The sequence below is a fragment of the Excalfactoria chinensis genome, chromosome 2, assembly GCF_039878825.1.
Source record: "Excalfactoria chinensis isolate bCotChi1 chromosome 2, bCotChi1.hap2, whole genome shotgun sequence".
NCBI lineage: Eukaryota > Metazoa > Chordata > Aves > Galliformes > Phasianidae > Excalfactoria > Excalfactoria chinensis.
Window position 1 is genome coordinate 40,390,737 of NC_092826.1, and position 26,374 is coordinate 40,417,110.

At 37.4% G+C, this 26,374-nt stretch overlaps 1 protein-coding gene and 1 long non-coding RNA gene across 7 annotated transcripts in view; one reads left to right on the plus strand and one right to left on the minus strand.

The window, feature by feature from the left end:
• The window catches only part of NOL4 (nucleolar protein 4), a 192,290-nt gene that overhangs the window by 141,608 nt on the left and 24,308 nt on the right, over positions 1-26,374 (plus strand). For 4 of the 6 annotated variants that reach the window (XM_072327611.1, XM_072327612.1, XM_072327614.1 and 1 more), the window contains 3 exons: positions 848-1,027; positions 1,791-1,982; positions 12,469-12,582. In XM_072327611.1, the coding sequence (XP_072183712.1) occupies positions 848-1,027; positions 1,791-1,982; positions 12,469-12,582 (486 nt within the window). The remainder of the gene's footprint in view (positions 1-847; positions 1,028-1,790; positions 1,983-12,468; positions 12,583-26,374) is intronic. The other 2 variants (XM_072327613.1, XM_072327616.1) reach the window with 1 other exon arrangement.
• LOC140247737 (uncharacterized) lies at positions 25,525-26,183 on the minus strand. The gene is made up of 3 exons (XR_011902760.1): positions 26,068-26,183; positions 25,871-25,998; positions 25,525-25,686 (listed from the first exon to the last, which is right to left on the minus strand). It is a non-coding gene; the product is annotated as an uncharacterized lncRNA (long non-coding RNA).

Genomic DNA, 26,374 nt, shown 5'->3' on the forward strand with positions numbered 1-26,374 from the left:
TGTCTTTGTGGTTTTCATTCTGAAGCATATGCAGAGGAAGCAGGTAACTAAAGTCTTTCTTAATGTTACAAGGAAAAATGTACAGTATTGACTCTCTTTGTAACTGAAAAATTTAGGTCCTACAACTGGGTAGAACTTTAATGAGATGGTCATCTGGTTTATACAATAAGCTGACTGTTCTGCTAAGAGGGAAATTCTGAATTCTGATATGTGAAAATGGCTGTACTATATATTTCTCAGCAGGGCATTCATAATGTTAACAAACCTATGCACCTCCAGTTCATTTTGGGGTTTTGCAAGTGAAAACTAGAATATGATCACTTCCATGTCTTGAATGTCTTGAACTTATTGTAGCTTTTATATTTCATACCAATTGAATTTATATTTATATATTTTTTTCTACTGAAATCTGCTTTTCTTTAAAATATATAGTTTTTAATCATATGTAATTTTATGCAACTCTACTGCCCCTTATTTATGCATGGCTAATATACAGAGACCAGTATTTGTTAGAATATTCCGTGTGTAACACTTGAACAGTGCTGTATGGCAAATACCTCATCTTAACTGTAACTACCACAGGCAATCTATTTGGTAATTGGTTTACTGAATTTACATCTGGTCACTTTTTTTTTTTTTTTTTTTTTTTTTTCCTTTTCTTTTTTTACAGCACGGAAATGAATATCATGATGAATTGTTCATTCTTAAAAAAATCACGAGCACATTTTGTTGAACAAAGAGTAAAACAAAATCATGGAATTATCTGATGTTGATGAAGCGTTTTTGATGAATAGACCTTATTCCTATGGTGATTTTTTACCAACATATATTTTACTTTTTGTTTTAGTCTCCTGCACATAGCTATTCAAGCTATGACTCTGGCAAGAATGAGAGCGTAGACAGAGGTGCTGAAGATCTGTCTCTGAATCGAGGGGATGAGGACGAGGATGACCATGATGAGCAGGAAGATCCTGAGAAGGTTAATGAGTCAGATGGGGTAGAAGCTGAGCGACTGAAAGCTTTTAATGTAAGTCCTCCTTCACTTCTTGCTTTGATTACTTCTGCTATTTCTTTGTACGTTGTTATTTATGGGGTGAATTTGACAGTATTAATGGCACATTAATTTGCTTGATCTCTTTCAATTATTATATTAATGCAGATTAAACACTTGCCAAAAGATGACAGATTTACTGTGATTTGTTTAGAATTTAAAGCAGAGTGCCATCTTTACCAGTGAAGAAAGCAGAGCTTTGTTTTGTGCGTGCATATGTGTGCCTGTGTGTGTGGATGTGTGCAAGTGCATGTTCAGTCAGCGTATGGAAAGGGGCTGTAACTAGTTTATCAGAAGACCATTCCAGTGGTCAGCTGTTCTCTATTGCATTCCCAGTGTGTGTAATTATGCATGAAAACGCAAGCAATTGTTCAAACCAAGAAAAGTAATATTCACTTCAATAAAATGAAGTAGCAATCACTGCTTATTGTTAATGATGAAACTAAGTGGTGCCTATTTTCACAGTCTGTTCTGGTTTATCTCACAAGTTCTATATCCTGTAGGCTATTCTTCCTCTTCTTCTTCTTTTTTTATTTTTATTTTTATTTTTTAATTAGCCTCTTCCCACTCCCTAAATAATCCTTTAAAGTACTGTTTGCTTAATATTTCTGGCTTCCCATTACAAAGCTATTCCGTGGATAGAAAAAAATGTCTTCCTATCAGTAATCAAGACAGAAAGCTAGGAAGAGAAGAGAGCAGCCCTCCAAACCCATCTCCTCTGTCTCCCTCTTGCCAACAGATGTTTGTCAGGCTGTTTGTAGATGAAAACTTGGACCGAATGGTCCCAATCTCTAAGCAGCCCAAAGAAAAGATCCAGGCTATCATTGACTCATGCAGGCGACAATTCCCTGAGTATCAAGAGCGTGCCAGAAAGCGCATACGTACTTACCTCAAGTCCTGCAGGCGGATGAAAAGAAGTGGTTTTGAGATGGTGAGTTTTGATTTAAAACCCAGCCCTAGTTTCCATCAAAACCCCATATGTAAATCCATGACACTATTTTGTTTTCATCTTAGTGTCTTTTTTTCGGTTTGATTTTTTATTTTTTTATTATTATTATTATTTTTCTTTTTGGTAATACCAGGTCAGAGGTTTCTTTTTCCCTCCTTCATTCTTCCTGAATTTATCCCCTTTCTTCACTGGTTTAAAAATGCTTTGAGACACTGCAGTTCACAAGATGAACTAATATGGATTCATAGGAAAAGAAAAGTAAAACAAGAGATTAGGGAGGGAAACCAAATGATGGCTTACATGAGTGGTCATCATGATGGCTCATTTCCTATTCAAGGTTACAGTTAGAAATTTTTGCCTTGGCAAAGCCTTATGGTTTTTCTTTAAAATGCTTTTTCTGACCATACTTCTTTATGTTCTCTGTGAATAATATATCCTGCTAGAGAAATGCTATCTCCAAGCAAACTCCCAATTCAGTAACATCGCATTGGCAGTGGTTTTTGTCCTTGCACAGTTTGTTCTATGAGCTATCAGTAGACATTACCCTTTTGAATTCTTTCGGTTGGGAGATATCGAGTTTACATTTTGAGCATCACAATGATGCAGTAAGTGTAATTGAACCAAAGACCATGAAAAGTATATTAACATACTACTGACATTTTTTCAGTCATAACTGTTTTAGTATTGCCCAGTCCCCTGAGAATGGGTAAAGAGTAATTCTTCTCACCAGTTGACAACTTGCTTTTGTTTCTAAAAACAATCTTTTGTATTTCCCAAACCTAGCCAGGAAAGCTGTAATAAATTAGGTTACCTAAACACCTTATGATTGATGTGTCTTAGCTTTCTCTTTGGCCATTAGATGGAAATGAAATCACCTCATCTTTACAAATAGATATCATTTAGCAATCAAACATATCACTTTTTATTTTAACGAATCATCCGCAAACCCATTGATTGCATTGAAAATATTATTGGGGATAATTGAATTTTACTGTTTTTCTATTTCTCTCTGTCTTTTTCTTTCCTGCAGTCTCTGCAGAATACTTATGTCCATATGATGTTTTAAGATGTTAGCTGACAGTTTTTTGTAGTAGACCACTGTTGGATATTACAAAGAGCAGAGACAGAAACAAATTCTTTATATGTGTTTGTGATTCTAAATGACTACATTGCTTTATAACCGAAACACCAGATAATGCTGTTTCTGAACAATGGGCACACAGATGAAAAGACACAGGTAGAATTAAGGACATCTGTACTGATAACAGTTCCAAAGATTGACTGATGCCAAATCATATAGATTTCCAGTGTCAAAGAACAGAAAGTAAATATGTTCTTTTATACAGTATGTGGCATTAAATTGCATCTATTCCATAGAGCTGAAAAAAATTCAACATTAAGCCCACCTTTCATGATGCCAAAAATTTTTGTTTTGCTGTACTTTCAAATGAAAATACTTAAAAAATTAGCCAATGCTAGCAAGTCTCTTCAATGTTCTGATTTGTGGCCTTATTAATCATTATTCACACTGATGAGGAGTTATGTAAACTGACTCCTTTTTGCTATCTGAAAGATTTGTGCAACTCCTTTTCAGTATGAATAAGGAATTTACAGTCTGACCCATAAAAGCTAGGTTGGCCGGACCTTGGAGGGTTGTGTATATTTACAAAGGTTACTTTCAGAAGAATAAAGGTTACAGGATTAAATTTATTCCCCTGAGAGGAAAGAGAGCACATGATTCAAATATGCAATCTCTGTAATTCAGAAATATTCCCTATAATTTTCCATTACATTTCATGATGGGCTTTATTTCTTTCCAAACAAACAAATCACCCTCCCAAATATTACATTTGCTGCCAATGAATGGAAGTGACAAGGCAAGACACTGGTGTTCATTCCAAAGTTTGAGGCTGTCATGGGGCAGAAGGGAAATCTGCAGGTAGGAATACGAGCCAAAGACTATTTAATATCTTTGGAGGAATATCATTGTTTTCCTGATATAATAAATGATGTTTTATGCTTATGTCTTGAATAATTCTCAAATGAAATACATATATGTTTGGTGGTTTTAAATATTTTCTAATTTCTGAATGACTATATGAGTACCTCATGATTATAAGCAGTTTTTAAAACTACTGCCATGGACAGAGGCACTTGACTGTATGGTTATTTTCAGTGTACTCACCATTTTGACAGTGGAAAGGAATCACTTTGTCTGGATAACAACATTTGTTCAAAACAATCATGAAAGGACATGTCGGTGTTGATTTGAATCAAGTACTACCCTCAGCTACAGCAAAACAGGATAATGATCTCCTCAGGAGCAATAGTGCGACCATTGTTACACTAAATAGGATGTTGGATAATAATCTCCACAGGTGGTGTCTTTTGCTATAGACATATTGAACACAAGGTTTTCACTTTGTTCAGGGCAAGAATTATATGTTTTGAGCATCTTGTTGTAGGAGAAAAAGTGAATTAATCTCTTAGGTGACATGTGACAGCGCAGAGCGTGCATGTGGAGTGGTGCAGCTATCTGCAGTGTCATATTGCAAAGTGAAAAGAAAATGTAAACACTAAGTTTAATTGGTGTAAGACTGCCTAGTAAAGATGAAAAATCATGCCTGCAGCGTGCTTCTGTCAGTTATTTGCCATCTGTAATCCAAATGACAATTCTCACTGCATACCAGGCCAGTTCTAGCTATGAGGCAATGAGAAAGGTTCGGTCTCACAAGTGTTCATGTTAGTTAATGTTTGTTAGCATTAATTTTTTTAAGAGATACTTATATTTATTCTGCTCATACTTATGACAGCTTGGAGTCTGTGGCCTCCAAAGCAGCTTGAATAGCATCTTGTTACAAATAGCCTTTTGAAGAACTGAATATGCTTTTTTTTTTTTTTTTTTTTTTTTTTTTTTTTTTTTTTTCTATAGAGGTTTTTTTGGTTTTTTTTTTCAGGAATTGTAATATCAATTTTCTCCTCGGGTTCTCTTTTCTGTGTGGTCTATTGAGAATGTTTCCTCACTAAATTCTTTGATTTTCCTCATAATTTTCGATTGAGAAGGAAGTTTTTTAACTCCTGACATCACTGACTTTCTGATGAAATCTCTGTGTTCTGCTTCCATTTGTGCTATGCTGTAGCACTTTGTGAACATCAAGAAGTTCTTGAAGACTAAAACAAAGATTTTTTTTTATTAACTCACAACCACACACACACAAAAAAAGAATAATCACTTAACATCTCTCTCTGAAGAACTGATGGTAATGAGAATTCCTTTCTATATAAGAAGTGTTATCTGACCTATATACGATATACAAGACGGGTTTTCTCCTGGAAATAGTCAATGACCTACTTCACTAATTTTATAAAATGCAGACTTTAGAGTTGCCCCTGCCTAAATATCTGTAGAAAAAAAAATAATTAAAAGAAGATAGTAGACAGCTGCTGATGGTATCTACTTACTTGGTCCAGATAATTTGAATGTTAGAAATGATCAAATGGGTTTGAAGTATCAGAGGAATCATATCTTTGTTCTACTATCTGCTGCATCCCATCTACAAGATCTCCCACCTACAAGATCTCCTATCATCAATCTCACTTGCTGTATTTTGTATGAAACCTCACCTTACAGTATCTTTTGCACAGATGTATATTTTTCCACGTGCAACGCAAGACGAGATCAAGGTTTTTAACTCACAGTCACAGAGAGATTCTTTTTATTTTTATTTAAGCTAGAGTAAACCTTCCTTGGTAGACACTACTGTAATACAAAGAAACATTATCAAAGAGCCAAGTGTCACTACTGTAATATATTGGAAACAAACTGTTATAAATGCCTTTCATTGTCTAAAGATGTTTGGACATGTAAGAGACAAGGAACGACGTAATGCCCTCCCCTACCCTAAAGACAGTTCCTGAGTTACATCCTGTTGTTCTTCCCAGCCTATTCTAGCTTATTGCCAGCATCAACAACAAAAAAAACAAGCTTGGTGTCTTTTGGTTCTTTTGTCTTTTGTTTTTGCCAAATGGCTGTAAGTGGTGTTTCTATAATTTGCAACTGTGCTTGGGTGGATCGAGATGTTTGAAATGCATCTATTGAGGTGAAATGCTCCTATATTGTTAATTGAGCAAATTCTATGGGGACTGTTTTCAGAAGGTGGTATGTTTTCTGAAATCTGCCTGTCTCTGTTATTAAGTTTTATCTTTACAGAGAGGAAGCTTCCATTACTTAATCAGTTTAGCGTTGAGTACTCCAGCTGCCCTTGCAGTTGCTTGACTTTTCAGACCTCCAGACCCCTGTTGGTTGGAAACATTGCAACTATTTTCAGCAGTATGAAAGCCTGTGGGGTTGAGGGTTATATAGCTAACTTAGATTGATTAAGGAGGTATTAAGAAAAATACCCCAAATACAGTTTCATGATGATCTACATAAAGTAACAGTATTGTTATTTATACTGTACCCCAAACTCTTGATCTGTCCCTTTCCTTTCTAAGCACTTTCTCTTGTGAAACAGTAGTTCACACATTTCTGATGGGTAAACTGGTTTAAAATGGCAAAACATCTCTCTGACACTCATATCATTAAAAAATTCTAGAAACAGATCCTTTAAAGACGGAAATTCCTCCTCTTTCAGAACAATTCAAAGTGTACTAAGGTAATTTTTTTATAAATTACATTCTAAGTCTGTCTCAGATATGTTTTGCTTTTTAGTAACTTATGCAGGTATGAACAATGTTTTGAAAGTGAGTAGCAGAAGTTATCCTGCTTCCAGTAACTTTGGAATATGTGAAGAAGTTAGCTTTGGAAATAGGAAAAGGGCATGATGTGTAGGAAAAAAAAAGAATGAAAACAAAGAAGTGAAAAATACAACCCCATATTAATTGTTCTTTTGCATTCTGTGAGAAAGGAAAAGGTAGAAATACAACTTTGACATTTGTTTTAGTCTCTTACTTAAAAATTGCAGTGAGTTCTGATGTAGAATAAAGCCCACTATTTTATGGGGGAAGAAATAAAGAGAGAGAGAGAAAAGAATGTTCAGCTTGATTAGGTTTTCTTGTACTATGACTGACATATTATGACCTCTGCTAGAGTGCTACTTGATGAATTGGCTTGTGCGAGAAGCATAAGTATGTGACCCAACTCAAAGTGTTTGAACTAGGAAATAATGTTAAATCAGACTCGCTTGTTCCTGGTCCTCTGGAGTTTTACTAGCAAACTGCTTCTTGTTGTAGTGCAGTTTAAACCAATCTATTGGAGGTCTAAACCACTCTATTCAGTCCAAACCCACCTCAGAATTAGCCCTGCCCAGTGATTTCTATGTCTTTCTGTGACTCTGAAATATCAGATATATTTAGGATAGTCATAATCACACTTATGTTAGCTGAGTTGAGAGGACTTGGGCTCCCTCAGCGATAATACATGAAACCCATAGGTGACACACACCCAAGTGATTATCCCCAGCTATCTTGAGAGTCATCTTCTGGAGATGCGTGCCTTTTCAAAGATATGAAAAATGAGCCTAGATAACTAGGTTAGATAAAATACCTCGTCGTTTTTTTTTCTGTTGTTGTTGTTTTTTGTTTTGTTTTGTTTTGTGGGTAAAATCAGATCTTATTCCTGTTGTTCAGAAAATATATTTAAAATTTTCACTATCCCCACTGAAAGTGCTGTCTTGTATAACTGGACCAGGACTTGGCCCTGTATGTAGGCGCAAGGGCAGGAAAGAACTAGTCAGTTGAAAAATGTCATTTGCTTAGCATATAGGTAGGAATATGACATTTGAGAGATTGTAGTACTGTATTTTACTATATGAATTTAAAAATACTGTACAGAAAGGATTCAGAATCCTTTTAACTGTGCAATGCAGGACAGTTCTGTGCCATACAGTTAACTACATTATACTGATTAATAAGCTCATTTGAAGATAATGCACACCCTCCATGTTTTGGATGTTTTCTATGAAAAACTGCTAATTAGGGATTGCTTATTGCTATTATATATATTTTAGAAATTCTAATAGAATGTGTTAGATCATAATACATTATTATGAAAGGTTTGTGGCATAATATTTGATTCTGGCAATGAAAATAATGCATACACAAATAGCTGACATGCAGGAAAGCAGTAGGGAGACTAATGGTGTTAGGAGCTCAAAAAGCTTGATGGTACCTTTGGAAAAAATCAGTTAATGCCAATGAGGTATCTTAGGGATTCTCCTTCACCTTTGGATGCCCAATTGCTTTGGAAAATATGTTTTTGTTTTTGAGTAGTAGTTTAAATGTGTTCTCAATCACACATTTTTATTAGATGTTAGGGTATCTGTGAACAGAAGAGAGTAACCTGTATATTTGTGTGACTGCAACTATCTTGTACCACAGGATTCTCCTTTTTGTTGTTGATTGACCTAAAGTAAAGGGAAATATTTATGCAGAAAGGTCAAGTTCTGAAGTCTGGCGTATCATAGCAGGTATGCATGTGACTGTTATCTGACATAATTGGTAGTTGATTTTTTTTCAGAACAGAGTCAGACCTGTGTAATATGTGCTAGAGTATCTAGACAAACTTCCTCCATGAAAACTTGTTTCTACTTATAAGAAATTACTGGACCTAATAGCAAATGTTAAGGTAGTAACTTCAGAGGCAAAAGTTCTCTAACTACAGGCAGCAAATAGCAGATCAAAATTTCTTTCAGGTAAACATACTGCTCCTACTGGTTTAGACTGAAATAGTCCCTCTCTTATATTTGTAATTGGTAGATTTATATCAGGAATGTACATTTGAAACATAGCAGTTTGTTAGACTCCATATAGAAACAAAAGAATCATGTGAAACAGCACTCAGCTCTGCAGAAGGGAGCCTGACAGCCTGAAAAAAAATGCTGGCTTGTCTGAGATCAGCCAGCTTTCTTCTGCAGAAATGAGTTACATTGCTTTTGTCACATTTCCCTATCTCTTTGTGTCTCACCCTCAGACAGGGAGGTTAGAAATGGGCAGTCCCACAGAGATTGGGATGTTTGGACATCTTACTGAGAGGATTTTATAGCTGTAATCATGACAGGGATAAAAAATAATCAGAAGTACTGAAGAGGAAGTTAAGCTAAAGCAGAAAGGGCCTCTGAGCTTAGAAGATGAGGCAATGACTTCAGTTTATTAGAAATTAGAAAAAATATGTACAAGAAGAAAGATTATTTCAAAGTGTTTTTTCCCTCTTAGGAAAAGCTTTTCAAAATTGATCTTTTTGACATTTCACAGATATGGCATTTCATGGAACAGAAAATCTTTTTAACAGCTCTATTACTGACAGTCACCTTCTCAGTCAATGCCAGACCAGGGCTCTGACTGAGTTGAGTTGATAGAGCCCAATCAGACTATTTTTCTGCTGTGCTTTGTTACAGTATTTTACTGCTCAAGTGACTCGACCAGGCATTCATTATGTTCTCCCTAAAGTTTATTCTAGATAGTCCTTGACATGAACATATCAACAGCTGGCTGCAGTGATGTGTGAGAAATTATGGGTTAACAGATATTTCAAGAGGAAGATACTCCATTACCTGGAGATTTCCTCATTTTTCCAGGTATTAACTTTTGAGCAGTGTTTCAATAGTGAATATACGCACTGCAGTCATTTTTAGAGAACTTCAGGTGACTGCTTGATTATAATGGTGGTGACTCATTATTTTTTAATTCTAATAAAACTATTATCTCCCGTAAATAATCTGGGGAACTTCATTTTTGGGCAGACTGTTACTTCTTTATTTCTTACATCACCTTCTAAATACGTTGATGTTTATGTAGCTCTATAGCTCTGAGCTTTAAGTACAGCTGGAGGAACGAACCAGATATTTACACACCATTTTTCAGAAACCCTCTACTAGAGGAGCACACTGAGACTTCCACGCATCTTCAACATATGCAGAAAAAATGGCATGTACAGTGAATCTTGGCCACCAAATACAGAGAGGGATTTAGAGTGGATAAATGATTAGCTAACATATTTAGATCACCACAAAAACATCACCATTCCAGACAAGAAAAATAATTATGCTTTATCAACGACAATGAAAACCTCACTCAAAGGCTTACTCCCTCCTCTGGAACTCTGTGGAAGATATCTGCATTTGCTATGATGTTAACCTTTGTAATGACACCAGGATTTAATATCAGCATCCCCTGTCTATTAGAGAGATTTATTTTCAGTGCATGGGAGTGCATTGCTGTCTGAACTCCAAACAAGTTCACTAGGTTTAGTTGCATCGAATAAACCCAAATGTTATATTTTATTGCAGTACTGCTGCCCCGATTGTCTTTCTGGCATGGCTGTTCCAGGGGCTAGAGAGTTTCTTCTTGTATGAGTGCAGAGAACTAAGCCAAGTGCACTTGAGATGGAGGCCCACAAATCCTTGTCTATTTCTAAAAGCTAGTTCAGCCTCTGGTCCCCAACAGACTGAGGTTCTATGCATTGGAGAAAGTAGAGCATGAGATAATAAACTGACATTCTGCAGAGCACATTCAAAGTCAATGAATTGATTCAAAATTTTAAAGGTAAAAATGTAGTAGTGGTTGCCTCATAGTTTCTGGAATTGTATGAAAACCATAAAATCAATTGTGCCAATATGATCACAGAATCACAGAGGCTGCATAAAAACTGAACGTTGTAATTCAAAATCTGCTTCTAAAACTCTGACATTTCACAGTAGGATCATGCATATTTTTAATAAGAAAATAAACACCCAAGCAAACCACAAGAACCACCCAAGAAAAACCACACATGCAGCCCAGCGAAAAACAGAACAACAACTAAGGAACCAAAAAAAAAAAAAAATCCCCTGAACTACATATAGCCAGTTTCCCAGTAGCTATAAATTCATGTTCTTTTGAGTTCAGCGAAGCTCTGAAAATTTACGGAAGTTCAGAGTAAGGTCTAATAAACTATAATGTCTCCAATGCACTTAAGTTTATGTATGTAGGTCACTCCAAAAGTAATGCCTCCTATTTATTTCCATGGAAACAATAGTTACAAAGAGCACGGGAACAGTATTTGACAAAGCAAACTCTCAACTACAAAAAATGATTTCTCATCACAGCCGCCACCATTAGCCAAATTCTGTGAATGAGCTGATGGAGGCACTTTTTGTTTCATAGTATCACAGTTTCACAGCTCTACACAGTCCTTCACACCACTGTCACCACTGCTGAAATGCACCACCTCACTGTGCTCCCATCCACTGTTTGGTCCCCATCAACATTCAGCATTGATGATGGTCAATGTGTGCAGTTTTTCCCACATGGAAGAATTCAGTGACACACATTTGCTTCATACACACTTCCATGTCAGACGCCATTTTGTCAGACTGCCCCTCTGCTGCCATCTGTCACATGGCAACAACATGTAATGGAATAAAAGTGGGAATGTTCAGCCTCTACTGGCATACCACCGACCTCTGCTTCTGACGTTGTGGGCAAGCATAATAAGATAGAAAGCATTACTTTCAGATTTGCCCTTGTATATAACAGTTTCTGGGACTTTGTCCTAATTTACTTAATTTTCTTGATAGTTCAACTGTATCTTTATAGACTAACAAAGAATATACCTAGTTTTATTGTTAGTCTCATATCTAAGTTGCTGTGGATGTAATTAGGAAAAATTCATGTAAATGGTCTTATTGATAAAGGGGTGGGGAAAATCATACTGGAATTCATGACTGACAGTGGAGCTAAAACAGATTTTAGCATTCTTCCATGTTTAGGTTTATTTTTTTGTGATTCGCTGCACCCTTCACCTAAAGCATGTACATTCTATGAAATTAATGACAAGGTGTTTTTATGTGAATAATGAACTGTATCTAGTTAAATCACAAAATATCTACATAGTTGGAAGGCTGGCAATAACAAGAGGAAAACAGAATTTTTTTAGAAGTCATTTTAAATCACATCAGTCATGTTGCAGCAAGGAATGCAAATATTCACATACTACAGATTGAGACTGCTCCGAAATGTTCTGACAATCTGTTCTGTTGTGAGTGATGCCTCAGCCCCATCACTCTGGGTTTTTTTTCGGTTTTGTTTTGTTTTGGGTTTTATGACTATAAAAAAACACTACTCGTCTCCGTCACATGCTGTACAGGATAAAAGCCGTTCGGCTTTCTTACCAACAATCAGACGGCCGGAGTGCTGCTGGAACACAGAGAATATGCCACTGTCTGTGCATAGTACAGCGTAATGAGGCAGACTGAGCACACCGGACAATAGAGCTGTGGGGGGAAAGGGCTTCTCATGGATCTGCCGATCAGCTGCAGCTTTAGCATCTAACTAGTTTCATTTTCATCTTTGCAAGTTCCATTTCCCTGTTCTGTTGGTATAAACTACATTTCAATGAGCCTCCTGCCTGAGTGACAGCATTGTGTGCTTTGATGAGGACGTAGTGGATTATGCTAGAAATAATTTCTGTGTTTCTTTTTTTCTCTCATAGTCACGACCTATTCCCTCACACCTTACTTCAGCAGTTGCAGAGAGTATCCTGGCTTCCGCCTGTGAGAGTGAAAGCAGAAATGCTGCAAAAAGGATGCGGTTGGATAGACAGCAGGTACTGTGTTCTTTGGGGTCTTCCACATCCATATTGATCGATGCACTCAGCTCTTTATTACTGATGGTTGTGCTGAAGTGTGGTGCAGAAGCTGCACCTCTTTAAAGCAATACACGAGCATAGCATGCCTTTGTTTATATGTACATGAGAAGTATGAAGGTGCCAAGCACAGTTACGATGTTCAGCTGGATAAAGCTGTGTATTTTCTTTTCAACGGCTGTAGATTTTGAGGACATAGCGTGCAGTCTGCCTGCTAAAGTTATAAGTAACAGGACATGCAGTATATGTGTTACATAAATATAAAAAACAGTGCTTGCATACGTGAGTCAGACTGCTTACTGTGTGCGTACTCCCCTTCCAATTTTTGTATGTATTTTTAAGTGCAGTGTGAAATTCCGTAAGTTTCTGAAAATACCTATTTACTCAAAACAGAAAAGTTATTGGAATATACATAAAAAGAAAGCTGTCAGATGTCTTGGTGAGTGTTCTAACCTCATATCAATGTTTATTTTTTTCATATGCATTTTTTCAGCTTTTATACCGTGTGATAGGATTTCATTATTTTTAAATTGCTGAGAATTGTTTGCCTTCCTTCAACATTTAAAATCCAAATTGATAACTCCTTTTAGGCTTTGATTATTTAGTTGTTCCAAGGATACAGTGGATATCTAACATTTTTATTGCAAAAACCATTCTAGTCTTTATTTCTCTTCATGATTATCACAAAACCCAGTCCAAGTAATATCTCTGCTCTTTATGAAATATGCTCCTGTTATGGTAGGTGAACTTTTTTCTTTAATGCAGTACTTAAAAGAATTTCCATTACACAGCCCATTTATTTCCCCCAGGTCCTGCCCTAGCTGAATAAAGGATTCTTACTGCTACGCTTAGATTATTGATAACTTAAGATTTGTGAGTTGATAATGATATGTCCTTTTGTTCTTTAATTTTGTTGTTGTTGTATTTTCGTTAATGCCATATATTTACATTGTTTCCAAATCCCATGGAATATCAAACTTGTGTAATGTGAGTGAACAGCTTACTGCTCACTCAGACTGTTCAGATTTTATATACTATATTCTCTCATTTGTCAGGAACAACAACAAAAAAGTTACAGAATCAACATGCTTGCCCCAAGGAGACTGAGAAAAGACTTGTGCAAACATCAGCTATTTTCACTGCACTGTCTAGAGACTAACCTGACCTCAATAATCTCAAATAGAGTGGCTCAATTCCTCAGTCCATCCAGAGTGAGGCAGAGTTTTCAAGTGATTTAAATCCCACAGTTCTCCCCAAGGAGCCAGAGAGCTGCTGAAATAAGCACGTTTTAAAAGCTGCAGACAGAAATCAGAAAGCTATTAATAGGATTTTTCTTTCTTTAATTTGTGGTGTTACTGAAGGATTTGGTAACAATTTTACTTACGGGGTAAGCTGTTTCTTTTCTTTCAATTATAGAATTCAATATTTGCAGGCAGAACAGCTCCAAACTGATCATCTTACTTCCAAAAATGCTGTTAAAGTAATTAAGCATTTTGGTTAGGGCTATTGCCAGATACTTGATTTAGTAAGCAGTAAATTAGCCCACTCGATGGTGCTCTCAAAACTGTTCACGAATTTAGGATAAATGTACTGAATATTTCTTTTCTAGAAAAAGACCATGGGAATATCTTTGAGGTAGCTTCATGAAACCTACAGTAAGAAATTTAACCTATGAGGGTGAAGAGTTAAGACAGTCATTAGAGAAATAGAAAAAATTGGTTCCAGCCCCAGTTCCATTGAACTGTAGTTATTTATTCCAAATATATGACATTAATAATGTAGATTGAGAGGAAAGTATTCTGGAACATTTCTTAGTGGAATGTTTAACACGAAGTGCTGTACTCTCATGCTGAGATGGGAAGTGAGCCTGTATCAGGAGAAAGTGCTTTATAGATAAAAGGATTATATATCCTTCTCTTCTTATTTTTCTTATTTTTACCTTTTATTTACTTCCAAATTTTATTCTCCTTTCTTGCACAAATCCAAAATGAAACATTTTCAATGTTGTTTTATTCCTTAAGCAGAATAAGGTTGAGAAACTTGAGTTCATCCTCCATCTTTCTTTTTTTTTAAACTTTTCTGTAGTTTTGAAAACAAAAACAAATTTAAAAATGAAAACGAACTCAATTTAAAAAACCAAACCAAAAACCAAAAAGCCAACCAAAAAGAAACTCATCTTCTTGTTAACGTAGCTCTGCTTTTCCTTTTTAAATGTATATTTGCAAAGTTAGGCATTAAAGAAATGAAATGGACACAGTCTTTAAGGACTGGTCAGTAGAAATCTGGGAGGTGGAAGAAGGAAATAAGCTGCAGATTAATGTTGATTGATAAATTTTATCAGAAGTCTTTCTAACAGGGAACAAATATCAGATGGTTCTGGAAAGTTGATCATTAAGAAGTCTTGGTGAGAGCACTTCTCCAGCACTTCCCCTCAGATGCGAATGGAAGTGTTGCATTAAAGATGTTTTATGGTGCACTGTGCCTGCAGCACAGTGAAGTCTGCCTTATTGTCTCCACAGGGGTCAGTCTGCCTCAGAGATAGATGTAACTTGAATCCCATCGCCATCTTCACAGAAGATACAAACATGTATATGCATTTTATGGGTAGTTTTCTAAAACATTTTTTCAGAATATGGCAAATGTACTTTTGTAGATACAGTCATAGAATCCTTAGAGTTGGAAGGGATCTTTAAGGGTTACCTAGTCCAACTCCTGTGCAATGAACAGGGACACCTTCAGCTACATCCGATTGCTCAGAGCTCCATCCAGCCTGACCTCAAGTGTCTCCAGGCATTCACCACCTCTCTGGGCAGCATGCGCCAGTGCCTCACCACCCTTATTGTAAAAATTGTCTTCTTTATAATCAATCTAAATCTCCCCTCTTCTAGTTTGAAACCATTTACCTTTGTCCTATCACAGCAAGCCCCGCTAAGGAGTCTTTCCTCTTTCTTCTTATAACCCCTCTTCAGGTACTGAAAAAATATATAGAAATAGATAATATATAGATAGAAAATGATGCATATGCATGAAGGTCTTTACAAGGAAACTTAGTAATTTGACCAATCGAGTCTGTAAGCAAATTAGAATGGAAACTGGAAGGTCTCAGTCACTCTTCCTTGTGTGCTCATTCTCATGTTCTCAAACTTGCTCATTCTCCCTGGTTCCAGCTACCAAGAAAATGACTCTGTATTTATGTTGCTGAGAAGTGTTTGCCTCAGGTGTATTGTATCTGTCTTGCAGGGTCAGTGCAGTGAATGGTACGTGTTTTGAAGCAGTGTAATGTCACCACTGAATAGAGCCACCTCCACTGTTACACAGGGTTGGTGTCAGTCCCCTGTCACATCATTTACCTCACTCAAATCACTCAAGGACACCTTGCCACTGCGGGGGTGATTGGAGCCATCGTGTAATGAACACGAGTCTGATACCCAGTCCTGAAATTGAGATGAAATTTCAGCAGCTTCCTGAACTCTTTTTATTTGCTCTTTCCTCTCCTTCTCTATTTTACCCCTTTGTCTGACACAACAATCTCATAGCAAGAAGCTCAGAGCATGTTGCATAGAAGTCCCTACTGTAAGTCTGTGCTTCAGTAAAATAATGTAACTTTCTAAACTAAAATATGACTTTGCCTATAGTAATAGTGACTCGATAAGAGTGCAGAGGGATGTCACTGGCAGTGCAGAGTCTGGCTGCAGACCTGTAACTAGTGGTGTTACCCAGGGTTTGTTGCTGGGTCCGGTCTTGTTCAACATCTTCATCAATGATCTTGACGAAGGGATAGTGGCTACCCTCAGCAAGTTTGCTGATTATATGAAGTTGGGAGGATTGGCTGACACAACTAAAGGCTGTTCTGCTATTCAGCAGGACGTGGACAGGCTGGAGAGCTGAGCAGTAGGAATCCAGATGAGGTTTAACAAAGGCAAGTATAGAGTCTTGCACCTAGGGAGAAATAATTGAATGCACCAGTGCAGGTTGGGGGATGACCTGCTGGAGAGGAGCTCTGCTGAGAGGGACCTGGGTGTCCTGGTAGACAACAGGTTGGCCATGAGCCAGCAGTGTGCCCTCGTGGCCAAAAAGGCCAATGGCATACTGGGGTGCATTAAAAAGAGCGTGTACAGAAGGTCAAGGGAGGTGATCCTTCCCCTCTACTCTGCCCTGGTAAGGCCTCATCTGGAATACTGTGTCCAGTTCTGGGCTCCCCAGTACAAAAAAAGCAGGTATCTCTTGGAAAGAGTCCAGCAGAGGGCCATGAGGATAGTGAAGGGCCTGGAGCACCTCCCCAATGAAGAAAGGCTAAGTGAACTGGGTCTGTTTAGCCTCGAGAAAAGAAGACCTGATCCAGGTCTATAAATATCTGAGGTGTGGGGGGCAAAGTGGCGAGGCCAGATTCTTTTCAGCAGTGCGTGGAGGCAGGACTAGGGGAAACGCCAGGAACTGGAGCATAAGAAGTTCTGCACAAATGTGCACAATAACTTCTTTATGTAGAGGGTGACGGGGCACTGGAACAGGCTGCCTGGGGAGAATGTGGAGTCTCCTTCTCTGGAGATATTCAAGACCTGCCTGGTTGCCTATCTGTGCGACCTGGTGTAGGTAACCTGCTTTGGAAGGGGGGTTGGACTCGATGATCTCTTGAGGTCCCTTCCAACCCCTACAATTCTGTGATGCTGTGATAAAAAAAAAAAAAAAAAAGTGTCCAGTTTTGCTCAGGACAAATAACAAGCTTCAAAGACAAAGCAATGGAAACTTTTAAAGGCGGAAAATTTCTGCCTGCAAAATTCCAAGTTTAAAAATAGGTTAATGCAAATTAGTTGTTGTTTATTTTTTCCTGACCATTTATTTCCTAAGCGGAAAAAAAAAAAAATCTTATCTGTAAGGAACCTTTATCTGTAAGTACCTTTCAAAGGGTAGCACTGAAGAAATTGTCATTTTCTGAGACTTCTCTGTAAGGAATATATATGTGTTTACTATGTCACAGGAACTTGGAAGATGTTTGAAAGGTGCTTTGGCTGTCTGTGTTAGGTGTTTCTCGAGGACTCTCTTTAGCTTCAGTGCAATTCCATTATCTTTAGCTCAAGCTCCATTTGTTGGCTTATAATCTAGGTGCCAAGAAGTCCCATATTTGAAATGTTACCTGATTGGAAAGTTCTGTTCTCCCGCTTTTTATTTCTGACTAGTGTTTATTCCTCTGCATAAGTTTTGTAGATTTACCTATTTAAATTATATAGGTTTACTGATAATATTACCTGAGAGTAGAATGCCCACACTCACTGGCCTGGATTGGTCTATCTTCCTTTCTAGATGAGAAACTGGGTGCAGTGGTAATGAAGAGCTTTTGCGTTGCTCTGTGGGTCATCTTTGTAGAGTCCAGATTTTAAAACAAGATAATCCCACTCTTGAATTTTGTGGGCATTTTCTTCAAAGTTGACCAAAATGTGGAAACAATAATCAGATCATCCTCTTATTACACACTTCAGGTCAGTGAGAGAAGAGTTATTGTCTGAGTCCTAATGGTTTGCTTTTGCTTCTGAGTGATGTCTTGGGATGCTTCCCTGGTCTAATCCTTCAAGGTCCTCATTACAACTCTAGAAATATTCAGTATGAACCAGTTACTCTGAAGTGAACCATAAGGACTAATATCAATAAGGGAGACTTGCAAAGCATTAATTAGAGCTGAGGTACACCCCTTTTTTACATGCATTCATTACATACTGTGAACAGGATGACTTCTTTTATTGTGTCTCTCGCTTTGTAAAACCAAGTAGTCTTGGTTGGGCAAAAGGAGAGTGGTGAAATAAATTGAAAATCTGTAAAAGACATCTGGCCATTGCTGTCCTAGGCAGCAAATGGAGGTTGGGTGCCTCTTCTGTGAGTGGCTGATACAGGAACCTCAGTTCTGTGGCTCCATTTGTTGTCAGTCACAGATACTGAAATATTGCTTTTGGAGCCTAACCACTGTCGGTCTCAGTTTCTTCAGAAAAGTTACTTTTATGGTGTATTATTCATGAAACTTCATCTTAAGACAGTCTCAAGCAGAGCTGGATTGAGTTATGCGTGGAAAGTGGAGGTGGATTAATGTTGTTACCATCCTTTCTGAAATCAAAAAGACCAAGGAAAAATTTGCAAGGGAAGATCTAAAGGAAAATAGTAATTTATGAACATTGTTATGTGCATGTTGAGTCTATTCCTGGATGTGGTGCTCAGGGACATGATTTAACCAAGGATTGTTAGAGTTAGGGTAATTTGGTTAGGTTGCAGTTGGATTTGATGATCTTTAAGGACTTTTCCAACCTGAGCAATTATATGATTCTGTGTTGGAGCACGTACTCCTTTATTTTTAATAATTGAAATCTTCCTTTGGAAAAGAAAAGAAAATAATATTAATTAAAAAAAAAAAAAAGCCCTCACATATATTTGGACACAAATATTATTATTATTATTATTATTATTATTTTATGACAGCTGCCTTATGTTTCTTTGTTTTCTTCCTTAGAAATAATATTTTGCATGTTCTCATGTTGCGAAATTTATGAATGAACATTTTCCTTATGACTGAAGTATAGTTTTGGACATCAAGGCAAAATATGAGCATCTAGGAAGGAGGATAAATAACAGAAAGTAGAAGAAGTGAATTACAGAATATTATGTCTCTGGACATGGATAGATAAATTTAAAAATTTGAGCTAGCTTCAGTGGTATCATGGTCACTGATACTGCTTAAGAATCTGAACCCTTAACAATTCAATATGATGTTTGTGGTTAGAATGGAAGTTGCATATGATTGCAAAGCCAGTGGATGGGATTCTCTCTCGATTCAATTCATGTTATCCTATCAGTTTGACCTCCAATTCAGTGAGTAGTGTTACAGAAATGCTACCTTAGCATGCAGAATTTTTTGAGTAGCTAAAAGAGTGAGCTACATACACTTCTTTCATTCTTACGCCCTATGTAATAGGATGTGCAATGTAGGCTTCTTTTTGTAGTTACACAGCAAATGACAAGTTGAGATAAAAGAGAGGTTAATCTCAGAGGAAAATGAAAGTTACCATATATACTTCCCATTCTAACAAAAGCATTTCTCAGCCAAAACTTGAGGTTTTAAATTAGTAGACACTCTACAGAGTGCTTGACAGTCAGTATTTTATAGAATACACACATTAAGAGAAAGAATTCTACATTATTATTTTTAAAAATCTGAACGTAGGGAGAACAGTTTAATTTAATTACAGAGGCTGCCTGAAATCAACAGCAGTCAGACAATTTTACAGCCTGACCAAGGTGATGGCCTCATACCTTCACTGCAAATAGAAATCTGGATAATGCTTTTCTTGTAAAACACGTAATTGGTTTTGTTTGATTTAATTTAGCTATTCGTTATCACTACCTACAAGGCAAATGAGAGGTAACAAAATGAGACTATTACGATATGTGTACATCTTTATGTGCACATGGGAGACAATTTCACTTCCACTGAACAAACCAATTATTTGCAGACTTTCTTTAATTCTTCACATCAGATCGTATTTGGAGATAGCTGTGAGACAACTTTGCAGTTACAACATTACCTTCTTTAACTTTATCTCTGCTTTCATTCTTTCATTCCCTGCTTGATATGCCAGAAAAGTTTGCATATTCTCAACATAATACTAAAAGTTTTTTCTTAGTTGTTATGTTAAAAAAATATAATATAAAATTAGAATAAAATTAAGATAAATATGTGGATGATAGTCTGAGGTCTATGGAAGTCATCAGTTTAATTATAAAAGCTGAACTCAGTAAAAGAGTCTTTGATTATTTGAGTTTTTCAAGTTGATAAGAGTAAGTCACTCTGGTGCACTATGATGCTATGATGTAGTTCTTTATGATGTAGCTGATAACCGATGATAAACACTGCATGCATTTGTTTTTCTTCTCATCAAGAGGGCAGCTATGATATTTTTTTTCCCATACTGTCATTTGTAGTCAGGCAAATGAAATATCAATAATCATCATGATGGAGTGGAGGATAATATCCAGCCCCCAAGGATGAGAAAGTTTAATGACCCCAGGTTTACAGTGAAATGTAAATGAATATAAATTTGCCAACAGGCACTGTAGACATATTCTTATGCCCTATTCTAGGCTAAGAGACAAAGAGAAGGGAAATCTAAACTTTTCAAGGCATAAGAATAGAGGGTTAAGAACATTGCAACATTTTGTAATTTTTACAATATTGTTTTTACTGTTAGAAGAGTAGGAGTAGTTTGCTGTTAGATTTCTGACAAAGCGATTATAGCCCAGGCACACATGCTGAAAGCTGACCTGACATTTGCCTCTGGATAGTTGTCATAGCAGCAACCTGAATAGAGAAGCTTGATACAAGTGCCAGTTGCAGTCTGGATAAAGATTCTGTGTAAGCAATACATCCGAATATTAATTAATGCACATACACATGGAGATCACCAATACTGTTTCCTTCCATTTACATGTAATTCCTAAATGTTCATTTTTAAAGAAATAGAGGCTTGTAAGATGTTAATATCTGTTGTTCCTCTGCCTGTAACAATGGGATTGACCTAAAGAAAGACTCTTTAAGTGTGGTTTATTGACAAAACCTAAAAAACCTAAATGCTTGGCTGTTATAGACCAGGTATAGAAGGAAGGAAGTTATTGGTGGGCAAATTACAGGTAAATCTAAAATTATTTTGGAAGAAACTAATTGAAAAGCTGAATTGCAGGGAGGGCATGGACCTCCATTTCAGGACCACTGTATGTGGTGTTCAGTACTGAGGGGGAAAATATCTTTAAAACTTCATATTTGAGGACAGAGAATTTGTTTCATCTCTGCCAATAATTCATAGCTTCTCAATCTTGACAGTGAGAAGGTATTCCCTGTGTTACAATTCAAACAGTAGGAAAGAAGGAAAGAGAATATTTGTGTCAGTGTATGTTCTCCTTTCTGATGAATGTCTCCTGCAATTTGAAGGAGGAAGGAAGAGACAAAGAGTATGGCTCTTAAATGCTCTCTTAATTCTGTTATTCTGTTTATTTATATTGCCTGTTTTCATATCCAGGGCAGACTGGATAATATTAGTTACATAAAAAGGAGTTATGCAGAAACATCTCCCAATGGAGAGCTGGACAGCACCCTTTGATGCAGAGCTTCTATGACAGAAAGCTACAAATACAGCAAACACAAGGAATTGGTCTTATTTCAGGGAGACTGAGTCCTTGCAACAGCTATTCAGTATGCAGGAAGAGCACACCAGCTCTAATCCTTGTAAGAGGTGGAGAAGGTTACCCTTCCTCTTGGGTTTCATGAAGCCTAATTTTCTCTAGAGGATGGTAAAGGAAAGGTGCTTCATTCATGCTGACTAGAAGTGGCAACAGTGCAGAGGGACACTGCTGTGTATTTCCATAAAACCTGAAAAATTTCACCTCAAAGTCATTTTTCCTTCAGAATATGAGACTTATGGAGCCTCAGAAAAGAACAAATGGGAACAGACAGTTCACTTAATAAGAAACAGACAAATAGAAACTGGAATCCTAAGGACCACACAAGGCAAAGTCACTTTACATTGCAGAGTTCAATGCCTCTTACTGTACTAATGCTAGTTTTATTAATGGCAGTTGATGGTTATTTTGCGTTCAGCCTCCTCCTTGTGATTTGGTATTTAATAGGGATTTGACTGTTTTCTGTATTTCAGTACCTATCCTATTTTATCTGTGGTCAAAATTGTCAGTGAGAAGACCGTACTGTCCTTGGATAACCACATGCCAGTTTGTATTTCAGGCTTTATACACTTCCATCATTTCCCCACCTAATGATAATTTTACTTCTGAGTTGGGCTATGGTTTGCTATTGTGATTGCAAATGATATGCTTTAACCACTGAGGCACAAAATGTTATGCAGGCACCATTTAGCTGCATGTGGATTATTGTCAAGAGACCAAATTATGTACCAGTAGTGGGAAACTCAGCTTCCTACCCACAATGCATCAACCATATTGTCAAGGGGAAGAAAATAAGCAGCATGCATTGTAATTTTAAATCCTGCTGCCTTTCAAGTCAGTGGCAAAATTCCTGATTTCAGCAGTGCTGGACAGATTTGCACTATTCGCAGATGCAGCTGGAAGGAACTGCTGAGTATCACAGGGCAACCCCCTCCTGCTGCATTCAGCCCAGCCTGTGTTGAATTTGCAACATGTACTTGAAAGGAATAATGTGCAAGGCATGCAATTGCAAGTAATTTCGTGCCTTGGATTTACACTAGGGCCTTAAGGTGAGCAGGTAATTTTTCACCTCAACACAGAGATCATTAAACTAGAAAAAGCTTTATTTTTCCAGGCTCTTTGTGCTGAATTTCAGTCTGCTAACATTTTAAACACCCAGAGCTGCAGTCTTGAATGTGAGGTAAAATTGATGCTAATGTCATTTTTCTTTTCTGGAGGTTGGTAAATTTGAAGGCTCAGGAATGTTTTCTGGACATTAAATTTAACATAATCTTATCCCCTTCCCTACTCTAGATGGAATGCAAATGAACAGGGACCAAAATAGTTGTCTTTCTGTGTCTTTAATTTTTGTCTTCTGTCAAGGAGACAGAAGAGGAAATATGGAAATGTTCTCAGGAGACTCAGGCCCAAAGACATAGATTTTGGCCTTTTGTTCTTGCCATTCTTATGTTGAAAGCCAGGAATTATAGATATTTAACGATCTCTCCCTTTTACATGACAAGAAGATATTAAACATGAAGCTCTTTCTAGTCTGTCAGATGCTTCTAGAATGGATAAGTATATAAAAGTCTTATTTTGTCCTTCCCTTGTTTAGCTAAGGGCTTCACTTTCAGCATGAAGTGGGGATGTAGTTTCTGGGAGTAAATCCCTGTTGTAGTGCAGAATTTGAGCCAGTTTAGTGAAATATTTTGGTAGCAAATACCTGACCAATTCTTTTTAGCTGAAACTGTGAGTCAATTTATGATTCCCTGGTATTTTTGATCCCCACAGAGCCCTAACAAACGTATATTTCTGGCACCTCTCTGTGTATGAGATGTGCTGTACCTACACAGCAGGCTGTTCTGCTGAACACCTTCATACCCAGAAGAAACTGTATCAGAAATAGCGTTGCCAGCAGGAGCAGGGAGGTAACCATCCCTCTGTACTCTGCACACATGTCCAGCACCGTGTTCAGTTTTGGCCCCTCACTACAAGATGGACACTGAGGATCTGGGGCCCATCCAGAGAAGGGTAATGAAGCTGTGAAGGGTCTGGAGCACACGTCTGATGGGGGATGGCTGTGAGAACTGGAATGTGTGGAGGAGGCCCAGGGGTGATCTTAATGCTCTCTACAACTCTATGAATGGAAGTTGTAGTAAGCTGGGTGTTAGCCTCTTCTCCCAGGTAACAGTGATAAGGAGAGATGTAATGGCCTCAAGTTGCACCAGTTGTATATTAGGGAAAAGCTCTTATCCAAAAGAGTGGTGAGGCACTGGAGCAGGCTGCCCAGGGAAGTTGTGGTGTCACAGTCCCTGTAAGTGTTTAAGGAAAGAGTAGATGTAGTACTTTGGGACATAGTTTAATGGACAACATTGGTGGTAGGTGGACAGTTGGATTTGATGATCTTAGGGATTTTTTCCAATGTTAATGATTCTATGAAATCAGGGCAAACTCACAGTGTGCATGTACAAACCCTTATTTTTCAAGAGAACAGTGATATGTTTTGGTTTCAGTTAGTAAATTAAGCAGGTTTAGAAGATTTTAAACAATCACAAATTACTTTAAAATTCAAAACATCATTTGCAAAATATATTCAGTTGTATTCCTCAGAACAAGGCAATTCAGACAGGAAATATATTTGGAATATATGCACAGACTGCTTCTGTTTGGTAGCAGGAACATGTTTGTAATTCAACAACTGGCTTGATGTCCCTAAGCTAAATTTAGAAACATATTTTTCTAAGAAAAAAAACACCAACCAACCAACAACAACAACCAAGCCAAAAAAAAAGCAACTGTGGGAGCAGGAATTGAGTGCATTGCCTGGAAGCAGCACCAGCTGACATAGAGGTGAGGTGCAGGGCAGGGCAGCCAAGTAGGCAGTAGCCAGCAGCCCAGGCATTGTGCCAGGCAAATCTTCCCCTGAAATGAGAATATTTGGGGAACAGATTTGTACTGCAGTACACAAATTTCATGCTTATTACTCGTGGTATTTCATATTAAGCTTCAGTTTTACTGTCTCCATTAACGAAGCAAATCAGACTGTGCATCCTCCAAAGCACGATCAGAGTTCCTTTCTTTGTTTTGTCCAGCCACTTATGCTGCTATGGTTTAATGGTTATGGAATCAAAAGTCCATACCCCAAAGCATCACTTCTTATTTGTTGAATTTTCTTTTAAAATACAAAACTGAAATCAAAGGACACGCACCGAGTTCAGTAAAATATTTAGAGTTGGTCTTCTTCTCTAGCAAATCATTTCCCTACTACTAAATAATTTGAGACAGGGTGGGGTGGTCAGGTTTTTTTTGTTTTTTTTTTTTGTTTGTTTGTTTGTTTGTTTTTTCCTTTTTTCTTTTTTTTTTTTAAAGATACCTTTTACTTTTAATTTTTTTTTTCTATTCTATTCTATTTTTATTTTTTTTAAACCATAAAAGTCAAGCTGTACCCAAGGCAGTGTTTAAAAACATGCATTAAATTCATAGAAATGATTTTATTTTTCACAAACACACAGTTCAGATTTTAAGGCAGGTTTGAAATTGAGTAGTTAGGAATCAAATGTGTCTACCACAGGGCAAAACACTTCAAGGTATCTGAACCTGCTGTTCAAAACAAGAACCAGTCATTAAACGCATACAGGAAAGCAACTGTTCATTCTCTTATTTTGAGACAAGAAAGCTGTTTTTGTAAGGCAGTTATCTGTATCTCCCATTGGAATTTACCCATGGCAGAAAAGGCATACTTTAAGAACAGCAATATGTTGCTGAAATCTCCAGGATTTTTCTCCTTTTCAAGGTAGAACACAGAGATGTTTTTAATTGGGTGAAACTTCAGCATTGACCTCAAGCACTTCATGTCTAGGCTGTCAGGTCCCGTTTCTAAATGAAAAAGAATTTCATTCAGAGCCTAATATACAGTGTTTCCCTCCACTGTGGAAAGTAATATGTACAGTATTAAAAGAAAGTGTGGGGCAAAAGAAAAGTAGGAAAAAAGCTCAAAAAAGTTCAAACCATACTCCATAATTTTCCAGTAAAATCTTTCTAAGCAGTTGAGTTTCCTTACCCCAGAGTCAGCAGGTGTATGGAAAGCCGTTTTGAATCCAGGATTAGGTCACAACCTGAACCAGTGATTGAGCACCTGGTGAAGGGGCATAGCCGTCCATACCTCAGAGCAAAGGTGGAAGCATTCACCTGTGTGACCAGAACTTCATTTAAGGACTGGCTGCTGCAAGGGAAGTGTCTCTACTTAGGGGTTATTACCTTTGGGGTTTTTGGTGAATCCTGATTCTTGAAAAGGGGTAAGCAATTCCTTTTTTGTTACCGGATTGGGACCTCTACCTCTCTAGGGTGACTGAGAAGTTGTTATCACCTCTCCTTACAGAAGTGATGCCAGGTGTAATGCATGAGATGAAGGTGGGAGGTTTAATTATATTGACTGTGATGATATTATAGTAATAAATCCACAGAGCTGGCAAAAGCATTGCTCCTCTTCTCCCACGTGCTTTCCTTTGTGTGCTTTCTAAATATTTGATTCATGAGTTTTGAAAAGTTCTCTAGTGCCACAGTT